The following is a 13,576-nucleotide window of genomic DNA, read 5'->3' as shown; positions in this document are numbered from 1 at the left end:
TTTAAGACAATGTACAAATGGCCTCTGGTCTTCTTTTGAAAGTGTGAGCTCACCGTCGTGTCCAGCTTCTTTGATAGCCCTCAGGGCTGCTATACTCTGAGAAGGAAGCATCACAGTTGTGAAAATCTTCTGTTTATTTCTACCTCCACAGGATTTTGGAGGAGGTTAATGTTTTGCTGCCTTGTGCCAAGGACATAGAGGGCCAGATGAAGGGCCAGGAGCCCACGGCCAGGCTCCACTGATTTTATCTGCTCACCTGCCAGGCCTACTCTGTTTGTCCCCTTCGCTCTGCACTGGAGTTGCTGCTGCTTCTCTGCACGTCCTTCCTCCACTCCTCTTTGAGCAGCTCCCAGTACCTCTGGATCAGGCCCAGCTCCTCCTCCAGGTGGCTCATGATTTGGCTCCTTGGCCTCTCCCTTTTCTGTCAGTTTGAGTCTAATGTGGAAATGTTTAGTCCCCCTGCCCCCTCATCAGAGGATACCCAGACTTCTGACTTTGTACCTTCAGGCCTTTGAGATCTACGTTAAGCCTCCCCTGGGAGGCAGTGCCTGCCTCTCCAGCAGAATTAGGAAGCCAGCAGCCCTTAGGTCCGTGAATGCTCTGCACATTCAGATGTTAGGCACTCTTTGTCTCCCATGCCAGGCTGCAAGGCTGCTCCGTAGGTCAGGGTAATGGGCCTCTGTGTCCCATTAATTCATTCACACACTTGAGTGAATGAATGAGCGATCTTATCTCAAGAAAGTTGTCAGCAGAGCGAATATGAATAGAAGCTGAAAATTACTGCCTATTGTATGTGTCAGACACTGTGCTAAGCATTGTCTCAGTCTGTTATCACTACTATAACAAAATACCTTAGGTGATTTATAATCAACAGAAATGTATTCTCATAGTTTTGAAGAATGAGACATCCAAGGCCAGGGACCCAGCAGACAGATCTGGTGTCTGGTGGGGGTCCAGTCTTAGAGATGGCACTTTCTTGAGGGTTCTTACACACTCCTTTTATAAGGAATTTCATTTCTGAGAGTGGGGCCTGATGACCTTATTGCCTCCTAATTCAACTCTGTTAATACTACTGAATTGTAATGTGAGTGTTGGAGAGACCAAATGTGTAATCATAGCACTTACTAAGTGGATTAATTTATTTGACTGTCACAGCACTGTGATATAACACCATCTCCATCTTATAGATGAGAGCCATGTAGGCCTAGCTAAGATCTTACAGCCAGAAAGAGATGTGAATCTCCTGACTTCAGTGCTTTGTCCTTAACTGTGGTTTCAATGTTAAAGTATTGCTCCAGGTGAGAAGTGGTGGCAGTGCCTGTAATACTAGTAGTCTGGAGGCTGAGGCAGAAGAATTAAGAGTTTGAGGCCAGCCTGAGATACATGGTGAGATAAATACTCCAGTATCAGGAGTGCTTGACCATGTGACTTGATTCTCTTTTAAGGGAACTTGTGACTTCTCCAGCTGCCCTCGCTGTTTGTTTTGCCCAGCTTCTGTGAATTGGCATGGGGCCCCGTGTGTGGTGGTGAACGCCCATCAACACAGAAAAATGCTCTGTGCATCCTTGTATTCCTGTCTGTGGTTAGCAATGCCCCAAACATTGATGGAGAAGGCCCAGATGACAGACAAGAGGGGGCAGAGAAGGCATCCTAGACAGCCCCGAGGAGGAGCAATCGGAGGCAAGGGAAGGCACTGGCCTAGTGCCTACAAGCTTCAAGGGGTCCCCTTCACCCTCTCCTGGATGAAAGGGAGAATTGATGTATCTTGGTGGACAGATCTGAAGGGATGTAGAAGGAACAGGCTTTGCAGAAAGGAGAACTTAGTGTTGGACCTGCTGAGCTTGAAGTGAGACCACCCAACGTTGTGTTTCTCTCAGCATTTGTAGAAAGCCAAAAAAAATCTGGAATTCTATCCCAGAAGCCCAGCAAAAGGAATTTGTTCCAGACAGTGAGTGGCAGCAAGTCTGGGTCTGGGGGGCGGGGGTTCCCTGTGGCTGAGGGAAGGCAGGGATGAGGCATAGCCAAAGTGGTACCATGTGGGTTTCCAAGGAGGTCATAGGCTGGCCTTCCTTTCCCAAGGTCAGCCTGGAACCTCCCTGTCTCATTTGGTGTTCTAACTCCTGCAGGCTTCTGCTCCTCAATTTGAGCCAAGAGGCAAAGAGGCCAAAGAAGTGTGAGGGGCATGGTATGTTGCCATGATGTCTGCCGGTAAAACAGGTACCTGAGTAGAGGAGCCTCCTCTCCTCTTCCCCTCCATTATCTTTCACCTTTGAACTTCTCTCCAGTTGGCCCAGCCACCTGCTACATCTGGAACCCTTAGAAAGGTTTTTCAGCCTGCCAGATTAATTATCTGGAGAAATTAAATACCCATGAGTTTATTGGAGTATACAAATAGTACTTTAAACACTCAGCAGTTCATACTAATTATCTAAACTATTTCTACACTAACAACTGGTGTGCCAATTTCAGGTAATTCCTATCTTTTCATTCCAGCGGATTCCCTAAAGTCCATAATTAGGCAACATTTGATTAACCCAGTTTGATTTATTCTAAATGCTTCCACCGAGGAAGGAGTTTAAGCTAATTTCCCTGAAGGACTCCACCTCACTGTTCATTAGCCAGAATCCTATCTGTAATTCTATTGTGAAAGTTAAGGATTTGTTAATTAAGGAAGTCTCTGTGCTTTGATGACAATTATTTATTCTGTAAAAATAATGACTGAATCTGGGCTCCTGTGTGGCAGAGATTGCCATTCATTCCTGGATGGTCATGGCACCGTATGTCAAAGTTAAGGACTTAGGGTATGATAAAGTAAGTAAATGACAATTACACCTGACAATGTCAGGGATCTCCTGCTCTAGTAGCCATTCCTAAAGTGCGGTGTGTGTGTGTGTGCATGCATGCATGTATGCACACAGGCATGTGTGTATATGCACACTGGGTCTTGAACTCAGGGCCTTGCACCCTTACATAGCATATTTCACCCAAGGCTGGCTCTCTACCACTTGAGCCATACCTCCCACTTCTGGTTTCTTGAGGGTTAATTGGAGATAAGTCTTGGATTTGTCTGCTCAAGCTGGTTTGAGCCAGGATCCTCAGATTTTAGCCTCCTGAGTAGCAAGGATTGGATTATAGGCGTGAGCCACCAGGGCCACCACCACTAAAACTGCCATTTGTTTCAGAGGATGAATATCAACCTGAAGGTCCAGTTGGCTGTGGGCTTTAAAACTATATCCGGTGATTCCGGAGCCTATCAGATCCTTGGTATCCATGAAGGCCCTCCTTGGCCAGCCCTAGATGCCAGTAAGAAGGTCAAGTGATAGGCAAGTCCCAGCTGAAGGCAGTAGAGTGGTGTCAACCCTAGAAGCTTGAGCAGTACCGGGGGTAGAGGAAATGAATCTGACAGGAGAAGATTCTCCCCACCCCTGGCTGTGCACTACAGTGTTTTGGTGGGTAGTGAGTAAACATAGACTATTGACAAGTCATGGCAGCCAGCCTTGTCTTGCTTACTCTCAGTGGATCAAGACTAAGAGTTATGGAAATGATTTAGATTAGTCTCTCCAGCCCCTCCAGGAAGGAAAGACTATAAATTCAGTGACACAAACTCAAAAAGAAAATCTCCCAGACCAGGACAGATTAGACCAGCTGATGATTAATTACTCAAGAGAAGCAGGTCTGGACTTGGGGCCCTGTCTTCTACACACTCATATCCTCTGTACACACCCTATCTTCTGCATTCTCAGACTCTGTTGAAGCTTTCTTTTGATCTCTTCCTTAGGTAGAATTTGTGGACCAACTAGGGGCAGGATGTTAGCTTCTTCTTTAGGAACCAGGCCAGGGGGGGCTGGCTTAGCCCAGCTAAGCCTAGAGTAAATACAGAATGGCCTGCCATTACTAGTGTGTGAAACTGAGTCAGGTCAGTTACCAAGGGCCCCAGAGAACTGAGTGGGGGCTAGGATGTGCTGTGCTCTGAACCCTCGTTCTTCTATAGTGACCCTGAAATTTATAATTTGCAACCAAACAAACTTATTCCCAAGCTGTTGGAGTTAACATTTTTATTGGGTGTTTGTGGCCCATTCCAGTTCTAGTTCCCATTAACTACTGCAATGAATCCTTATGTAATCTCTATCCAAAATCTCTGTTCTTGACTTTCCACCCACCTTCTCCCCTTAGGAAGCCAGTTTTTGAAAAATGGCATCTTAAATGATGAGAACCCCAGGTTCTCTTTTGATTGTTCTTTGGGAACCTCTGGCCACTCCCTTAGCACAATCTCCTGTGAGCCTTGGGCAGGGATAGCAGCCCCCTCTGCTTGGAGGGAGGGGCTAAGGGTAGTGAGGGGACATGCCATTAGCCTACAAATAAATGATCTGATACTACTTGCTCTAATAAATCACCTCCCGCTTCCCTATGAGGAATCAGTGGAGTTACAGGGACTTGAGAGCCCCGCCTATCCAGGTCTACCGGCCCTCCCAATAGCCTGGGCACATATACCTGCTTAATTAACTGGAGGCAATGGGCTGGCTATTGGCTATAAGGTGGAATGCAGCAGACTGTGAGCAGTATCTAGGACTTCAAGTGCAGAAACACCCCCAGGCCTTTCTGTGGGCTACAAGGTTTCTGTATTAACTGATTGTCACCCAGGCTTTGAATCAGACCCACCCTGTCCCAGATGGCAGGAAAAGGAGCAGGGCTCCTCAGGGCTTAGTGACCATCATAGGATGGTGCTACAGGAAGTCTTTGGTGCTTTTGGAGCCCTGCCCAAATCAACCCTGGGTGTCCTTGGAAACCCCACCCCTGGAGTGAGCCAGGACCCCTGAAGGGCTGGGGTAGATACCATTCACTCTCCTCCCTCTATATCACCACAGTCAAGGACAGACTTCTTGCAACCAGTCTTTATTTGTTTTTTTAAAAAAAGGAAATCCAAATAAGTTAGCAAAAAAAAAAAAAAGGTACAAAACAATGGCAAAACCACACAATGCTTAGTTAACAAAAGAATCACCCCCAAGAGCCCCTGCCTGTCCCCTCAACGTCATCACAGGAGACCTTGGTCAGATGGCAGCTTTACAAACGACACACAAAACAAAACGAAAACATAAAACCACTGGAAGTTTCCCAATATTCACTGCAAAAACTTTCCCTCCCCCGCCCCCCTCACCCCAGAGACAGGAACAGAGAGTTGTTCTCCCTTCTCATTCAGCTCAGGGCAGGCCCAGCCCAGCCACTGGCATCAGGAAGTGACCAGAACAGGAGATGTGCACATAGTCCAGGTCAGAACTGTCTTTGTCTCTCAAGAGATTACATTGTGGGGGTTGGAATTGAAGACTACATTATGAGAAAAAGGAAGCTCCTGAGTTTGCCCTCCCCTGAGCCGGGGGCATCCACAAGGGGGCGCTCTGGTCCTTTGCTTTGTCTCCTTGGAAAGGGGATGCCCTCTGCTCTAAGTCACCTAAACGAAGGCATCCATTCTCTCAGTGGGCCTTGCATGAACCCTAAGTCAGTGGGGGAGGGGATAGTCTGGTCTATGGCAGCCTGGGGCTATCTTCCTGGCAGCGACAGCCCGGCTTAGGAGGCCCCTACTGCAGAAGTGGTGGCATTTGCCACCACCATGGGGGCTCCCACGGACACCCAACCTGTGGCCAACTTCAGTTGGGCATGGTTTCATCTGGAAAGGCCACAGACACATCCTCCACTGTGATGCTGTCCACGATGGAGGTGAGGGAGTGCAGGTTGTGGGCGTCTGTGGGGTCAGCCGCCAGCAGGTGGTCTGTAAGGAGGTCAGAAATGTGTCACCTTTGGGGGAGTCAGATTGGACGACCCTTGGGTGACACAGGTTTTCCAGGACTGATGGAGGAGCAAAGCTTCAGAGTTCAGGATTCTCTAGCCCCTGACTTTCTCCATGTTGTGAGTCCATATATGCATGCATGTGTGTGTGTGCGCGCACGCACACACACCTATATGCCCTCATGTGTGTGGAGTCAGGATAGCAGATCTCAGGGGGACTGGAGCTGCCTTTTCTGGGCCTAGCTTTTCAGTGCCAACTCAGCAATTCCCAGAGACGGCCCAGGGCAGGCCAGTCTCTGGTCACTGAGGAGGTCAGCAGCAGCTAGGAAGCAACAGGAGGCCCCCACCTCTTAGCCTGCCAAGGCTGCAGGGAGGCACACAGCTTCCCAGATCACCCTTTGGGGTCCTAGGGTCACTAGGTCCCTGGAGAAATACAGGAAGAGGACCAGAGCAGGGAATAAAGTGAGAAGAGAGGAGTCCCCTCCACCCCCTACCCCAGAGCCTGTTATCAGGGTCAGGCTTCACTTACCAGCAGGGTTAGGGCCAAACTCCAGGGCACTGCCCCACTCTGGACTGCAGGAGGCGCTGTGGGAGCTGCATTCACTGGGCACCTGCAGGAAGGGGCCAAGGCCCAAGGTCAGGGCACAGCCATCCTGGACCATACCTCTGCCTGGCACCAGTAGGCTGAACTCAAGTGGGGCTGGAAGGTGGGCCACAAGCTGGGGACATCAGCCAAGGATCCCCTTGTCAGAATGTTCACCCTCTGCTTCTAGGTCCTTTCTGGCTTCCAGGATGATAATTCTCTGGTCCCAAGATACCTGCTTAAAGGGGTATCTGTGGACTGCTCAAGACACCCAGGACAGGGTTGAGTCTGGGCCTCTTGGCATACTTGGCCTGGCTGGTCAGCCTGTGACTCAAGCACTGGAATGAATGCTCCCTTGCGCAGGCTCAGTAGGAGCTTGCTCAGGGCCCTGTCTGTAGTTCTGCACCAGCCTGCCCCACCCCTCAGCACCTCCTGACCATCGCCTTTGTCTGATTGGGAAGAGCCAGGGGGCACAGGAGGTCAGCTGGACAGCTGAACTCTGGAAGGGGTCCCTGCCTGGCACCTGCTGCAGCCATCTGATCGACCCTGTGTGGTGCCCCCCCTCTGGCCCTCCTTCTGGGGCAGGTGGCTGGCCACTTACCGCAGGCTGGGGTCCGCCCCCACCCCGGTAGCGGAGGTCTCGCTCCTCCTGGTTGAGGGAGCTGAGCAGGGCCTGCAGGCGCTCGATGTACTGGATGGCGCTGCGCAGGATCTCCACCTTGGGCAGCCGCTGGTTAGGGTTGAGCAAGGTGCTCCTCTTCAGGGCCTCGAAGGCCTCGTTCACCTTCTTGAGCCTGCGCTTCTCCCTCAGCGTGGCTGCCCGCCGCCGATCCACAGACACCGACTTCCTCTTACACACCTTGCACGCCCACGGCAGGCACTGGCCGGGACAGCGCTCCGAGGTCCCCAGCCCCTTGTCTTCCAGGGGCCCTCGGGCCTCTGGGCTCAGACTGAGTTCAGTCTGCTCATAGCCCGGTGGCTCGAAGCCCTGGAGATGGACAGGCAGGTAGTTCTCCCCGTCATAGAAGCGGGGCTCCTGGTAGAAGAAGGGGGACGTCTCATACAGCTCCATGGGGTCGGAAAAGACTTGTTCCTGCCACTGGCCCCCAGGCTCCTGCAGCCCCTCACGCCAACTGCTGGGTGCCATTTAAACCCTCCTGACTGGCATGGAACCAGAGATAAATATAGCCAACGCCACAGAAACCTGAGCCCTCCTCTAAGCTGTTGCTGCACATCAAGACGTTTACAGTGGCTTAGATGTGATTCCCCTTCTCTCTCCCCAGGCCCCCACCCACCCAGCCCGCCTGCCCCTGACTGGGGTGGCTTCTGTGCACGGGTCGGGAGGCCGTCGGCTGTAATTTGATTAGTTTTCATTTCTCCGCAGCCCCAGTGGGACAGGGGAGGTGGGGGCGAACACATCCCCCTCTCATCTGCTCCTTTCAATTACTCCTCCCCAGCCGCCTGCCTGCCCACTCTGCTCTCTCTCTCTAGGCCAAAGTAGCCTGGTGGGTGAAGGGCAAGAGGAACGGGGAAGAGGTGGGCTTAGGCTGGATGGGGCCCTTCAGAGCCAATCCATCTGTCTTGTTGCTTCCAACCACCCTTGCTGGGCTATAACAGTCCAGCAAAAGTTAAAGACTGCCCACCCCAAAGACGGGTCTACTTCCATCTGGGCATGTACAGGTCCCTAGTGCCCAGGCACAAGGAAAATTGAAGCTCACAGGGTTCAACTTCTTGTTTTTAATGCACCTTTGACCTCCTGTGTTCTCTTAGATCTCATATGATGGGTGGTAAATTGACCAAGGGAATTTAGGGTTTTTTTAATAGGAGGTTTTCTCCTTAATGAGGTCAGAGCAAGGATTAAAATTCACAGCCCATGTATCACCACTCTCCCTAACTTCAAAGGCAAGGTTAAGAGTCTTTTTCCTTCTGTCACTCCCATTTATCTGTCCGTCCATGTTACCTCCTCAATTCTTATTTCCTCCTTGCTTCAGTACCAGAATCTTCCTGAATCCTTAAGGTAGATGGAGTAGCAAAGGAGAGAGGAGAGACTTCATACTCCCTTCCTCTGGACCACCTTGGCTGGGTCCTCCTACTGCTTCCTGTCCATGCCGTCAGCCTTACAAGCATCCTTCGGTTCTCAGATGTGAAATGGAAGAGGAACTATGTCATCTCTGAGCGTCGAGGTAGATGATCACCTCTCATTGCTGAGACAGCTGTTCCCTGATGTGGTGGCAGGGCTCACATGCCAGTGTGAACCAAGCTCAGGCTTAGGCCTAGTGGTCACAGGGACACCCCTCTACCTCCCTGTGGTAGATATCATAAGGAACAACTTGTCTCACTCAACCTTTGATACCTGACCTCTGGGTCACCATTGTCTGGCCCCTTTTACCCATGTGTGGCTACTTGAGTCCTGGGCCTTGGGCTGCAGTCTTTTACCCTTGAGTTCCAGGTTTTTCCCCTAGAACCTTGTAGACTAAGTCTGGTTCCTCATTCTATCCCTATCCCATGGTAGATGCGACTGATGAGTAATAATCATTAGCAAAGACAATAAGAGTAAGCAGAATCCTGTGGGGGACCGAGGGAGGACTGGCTTCTGAGAAGAAGTGAGATCTCCCTAGAATTTGAAGGACTGGCTTGCTTTCTTCGCTTTCGCCACGGGAAGAGACAGGAAAATGGTGTCCTTTTGAGGCAGGAAATGGGTGAGGAAAGGACATAGCCATTCAGGCCTTGAACCTCAATCCCAACGTTCTTGGCCTCTCAAGAAGCTAGGATTATAGCCATGGGCTATGGACACCTGGTTTAAGTTGAGAGAAAATACAGCACAAGTATTATGGGTATACCAACCAGCTGAGCTGAAGAAGGATCTGTTTCCAACAGCCAACCTCAAACAGAACCCAGAACAACAACCTTACCCCAGTTTACACTCCAGTCCCACAAGCCCCGAGAAAAAGGAGTGATGAGGCCTGTAATCCTAGCTACTCAGGAGGCTCAGATCTGAGGACTGAGGTTTGAAGCAAGCCTGTGCAAGTAAGTCAGTCATATACTTCTCTCCAATAAACTCCCTCCCCCCCCCACACACACACAAAAGGCCAGAAACAGAGCTGTCTGTGTCTCAGTGGTAGAGCACTAGCCTTAAGCAAAAGAAGCTCTAGTGCCCAGGCTCTGAGTTCAAGTCCCAGGGCTGGCCAAAAATGAAAATAAAAAAGAATGATTTCAAAGCTCCATGGAAACCCAGAAAAGTTGTCTTTTGTGCTTTTGGAATCCAATCTGACTTTCTTCTAAACCATCTGTTCCTTCCTCTCAAATGGAAGCCGAGTAGACTTGTTCTGGGATGGTGCTTTCTGTCGAGTAGCCTGGATGCTGAGCTCTGATGCTTGGTACAGGTCAAAGCAGACTAGATTAAAGCTGCCCACACTTGCAAACAAGTGTTTGAGGAGTTTATAGAAAGACAAAACCACTGAAGGCTGGGGCCTCTTGGAGGGCCTGGGCAGGAGCATGCTGGGCCATCTTAGAGAATGGTTAGGATGCGGACAAGAGGAAAGGAGGGAACTAAGCAGTGGGTCAGGCAGTGTCTATGGGGCTCAGGTCAAAGGGTGATTGCAGATGAAGCTGCAAAGATGGAGGAGGCTCGCCTGGCTTGGACAGCTTGGAAAGGGAGCCAGTGAGGCCACAGACCACCATGACTGGAATCCTGCGGTGAGATGATGAAGGTCTGGCTGAACAACCCTCAGAGGCTGGAAACTGGGAAATAGGCATGTTTCAAGCTGGCCAAGGGTGGTGGTGTGTGTGTGTGTATGTGTGTGTGTGTGGGGGGGGGTGCCTGCATGTGTGTCCCTGAAAGAATGGCAGTTGTATTAGATGAGAGGGCACCTGGCACACAGAAACACCCAATAAACATGGAGGCCCATGTTTCTCCTCCACTCCTGAGCCCTCACCTGCTCTCAGCCCCGTGGTCTACCCCTACGCTTCCTTCAGTGCTTCTCGGAGGCCACAGGAGCAGGGATGGAGGGGACACCTGTCTGCCTCTCCAGGTGCAGATATTCGTTCTTTCCATCCTGTTACCAGCGTTTCTGATGTAAATGGGATGTGGTCTCTGCTGTCAACCTGTTCACAGGTGAGCGAAGGTCATGAGAGCAGTCACACACCAAGGCAGGAAGGGTGAGGTGACAAAAGAGAGTTCTAGAAAAGGTACCATATTGGCATTTAATCTAGAGAATAAATTGATTTGCTCGTGACTTCCTCTGCTCAACACCAATTTCCTGAGGACAGACTCTGTGTCCATCTCTGAGAGGGGACCAGACTTGGGAGTGACAGCAGTAACTGGACTCAGCCCCTGTCTGCAGGCAACTGTGCTGATGAGTGTGGCTGTGTGTCTGTGACCTTAGACCTAACATCTGTGTATGCCTCTGACCTTACATCACAGCAGGGCTGGGAGGTTAAGGGTGATTTGTTTGTCTAGGTCTCTGTGAAGCTTGTCTGTAGGTATGTCTGTGTATGCCTGAGCGAGGTGAACTGAGGTCCTTGTCAGGGCTTGCTGTGGGGATGGTCCCAGGACACTGACCTCTCAAGTCCTGATGTAGGGAGAGACTGGCCCTAAACACTTTTGTTCTTCTTCAGCCAAGTTGTGAAGAAGCCATGTCTAGGCCTTGCTCTCTCTCTCCTGAACAGCTCTCCGGCCCAGCCATCAGGCTGCCCTCTGATGGATGGGAACATATTGGTGCCCAGCACAGAGCAGCCTTTGTGCTCAGCCACCAGTGTCGATCCATCAGCTCTAACCTGACAGCAGGGCGTCAGCCTTAATCCTCACCCCTGCTGTGTGGGCACACAGGGCCCCTTTCCCCAACTGTAGCCTCCTCTTCAGGAGAGTTCCTCTCTCCAGAGGAAGCCCTGGTCCCCCACGGGGGGCTCCATTGCCAGGCTCTTGGCCCTCCCACCCCAAAGGTCTCAACTTGGTTCTGTCCATTTACATGCTAAGCTGTTCTCATTTGCATGGGAGTGTTGGATTTCAGAAATCCCCTTCACCTGCTCCTGCTCCTTCCTTCCCCTTCGGCTGCCCATCCAGCCACGTCTGGCCTCCAGCCTCGCCTAGTTGGTCCCTGCCGGCTTCACGGGTGGGCTGACTCAGACTGCCAGGTCGCTTGGCTGAAATCAAAGCAAGCTGTGCCTTCTGAAGTCTAGGTGCTGGAGAACAGAGGAACAATAGGGTCTAGACAGTGACGGCCTCTAGCTTCCATAAATAGTTCCACTTTTTGGTTCCTGGACTATGTCTTTGAGTATCATTGATGAAGATGACTCAGGAGTTGGATGTCAGGAATGTGCGTGCATTTCAGTAGGATACAGGTTCATCTATCTAGCATGCAAATCAGCATTGACTGATTATTTGGGAGGCAGTGGCTTCTTGGCAGAGTGAGCAGATTACAGCATCTCAAATGGTTCAGAGCTTCAGGAGGTCTCAGATCAGCTCATCCAATACCCCTCTAGGCAGTGGGAAACAGAGGCCCAGGGAAGGATGCCCAGGCTTAGTGTCAGAGTATGAAGGCTGTCTGCACCTGGACCACCTGAGCTTAGACCCTAGCGGCTGAATCCATGTTCCCCCTCCCTTCCCTGAAGTTGCAGGTGAGAAGGATGTAGCCTGTGGGAACGTGCTTTCTGGGTGGCGATGAACGACACCACAGGCAGATGAACAGTGAGAATTCAGTGTTCAGATGGCAAGTGCAAGGAAAGTGTGATGGAGAGAGGAAAATAGGATACAGGACAGCAGTGAGAGGAGATGGGGTTTGGAGGTGAAGGATCAGAGTTGAGAGATTGGTCCCTACTGGTCCCCAACCTCTGGCTGCATCATTCCCATTGAGGACTGAGCATTGGAGAACCATTGGGAAATTCCACCCCTACCTGGAATCTGGAGTTCTGAGCTGGGATCATCCCTCAAGAATCTGTGGCTTCAGGGTGGGGGAAGGTGGAGACCTGGAGGCAAAAAGAGGTTGGGTCTGAGGAGAGTGGTGGGCCAAGATGGGTGATTCCTGGAGACAAAGCAGAAAACTGGTCTTAAAAATACCCAGTACAGAGCTGGGTGCTCGTGGCTCATACCTGTAATCCTAGCTACCTGTAATCTCAGGAGGCTGAGATCTGAGGATCATGGTTCAAAGCCAGCCTGGGCAGGAAAATCCATGGGACTCTTATCTCCAATTAAATCACCAGAAAACCAGAAGTGGTTCTGTGGCTCAAGTGGTAGAGCACTCACCTTGAGCTGAACTGCTCAGGGGCAGTGCCCAAGTCCAGAGTTCAAGTACCATGACTGACAATCCCCCCTCCCCCCTGAAAAATACCCAGTACAGGACTCAACAGAGAATGTGGCAGTGTGAACCTGGGGCCTGGCTCCCATGGGGCCTTTGAAAATAAGGGAGAGGATTAATTTGTGAGTATTCTGTGTCCCTATGGAAACAGAGCCTTCAGCTTCTGATTGGGATAGACATGTCAGGAAATAAAGGGAAAGTGGAGGAAGGAAGCCTGGATATGGAGTCGGGGCCTGTCTTCTTTCCCCTCTGCTTCTCCATTTGCCTGCCTATAAACCAAATGATCTATGTAGCCCTCCCTTTTCCCAACCTAGCGCGTGTGGGGGGTCAGGGGAGGAGGATTTACTTTTTGTTTTGTTTTATTGGGTTTGTGGTCATGAGGATCAAACCCAAGACCCTATGTGAACACTCTAGGCAAGTGATCAACTCCAGCTGGGAAAGCTTTGTAGGCCCAGCCTGGTGGGGGAAGTGGACTATAGGTGTCACCCTTGGTTGTTTTTCTCTCTTTCTTTCTTTTTAAATCCCATTGTTATTCCGCTTCTGTGTCTGACCTCACTTCTCTAGTGGTGATTCTCTGGTCCATTTCAGCTCACTTAGAACTACCTCATGTGTGTTGGACCCACTCACCTCAGAACGTAGCTCCCTTCCCCTTTACCCCTGCCCTGTGGGCTCAGAAGCCCTAGCATTCCACCCCGCCCCCTTCCACTCCCTAAACTGCTTCTATTTCTGCCTCTTTGACAAGTTGTGACATATTTGGGAGCAGCTGCTGCCTGGGTGGAGAAGTCTTTGCTTTCCTCCTGGCTCCATCTTCTCTGTCCCAGTCCTTTTGACAGCCACTCCTTCCCAGAATGCACTGAGAACTGATCTACATCCCCTCTCTGCAACTTAGATATCCAACTTCTCCTGGGATTCTGAAGGA

The 13,576-nt window shown here is 50.8% G+C and overlaps 1 protein-coding gene across 1 annotated transcript; it reads right to left on the bottom strand.

The window, feature by feature from the left end:
- Window positions 1-5,523: 5,523 nt before the first annotated feature.
- Window positions 5,524-7,436, bottom strand: Myog (myogenin). The gene is made up of 3 exons (XM_070041465.1): window positions 6,966-7,436; window positions 6,311-6,392; window positions 5,524-5,764 (listed from the first exon to the last, which is right to left on the bottom strand). Exons 1-3 carry the CDS (start codon window positions 7,434-7,436, stop codon window positions 5,643-5,645), a joined length of 675 nt encoding a protein of 224 aa, XP_069897566.1. The 3' UTR covers window positions 5,524-5,642.
- Window positions 7,437-13,576: the final 6,140 nt, after the last annotated feature.

This window comes from Dipodomys merriami, unplaced genomic scaffold, assembly GCF_024711535.1.
Source record: "Dipodomys merriami isolate MVZ:Mamm:240054 unplaced genomic scaffold, mDipMer1.0.p SCAF_31, whole genome shotgun sequence".
NCBI lineage: Eukaryota > Metazoa > Chordata > Mammalia > Rodentia > Heteromyidae > Dipodomys > Dipodomys merriami.
The sequence above is the reverse complement of the archived record's forward strand: the minus strand, read 5'-3'. Positions and strand labels throughout refer to the sequence as shown.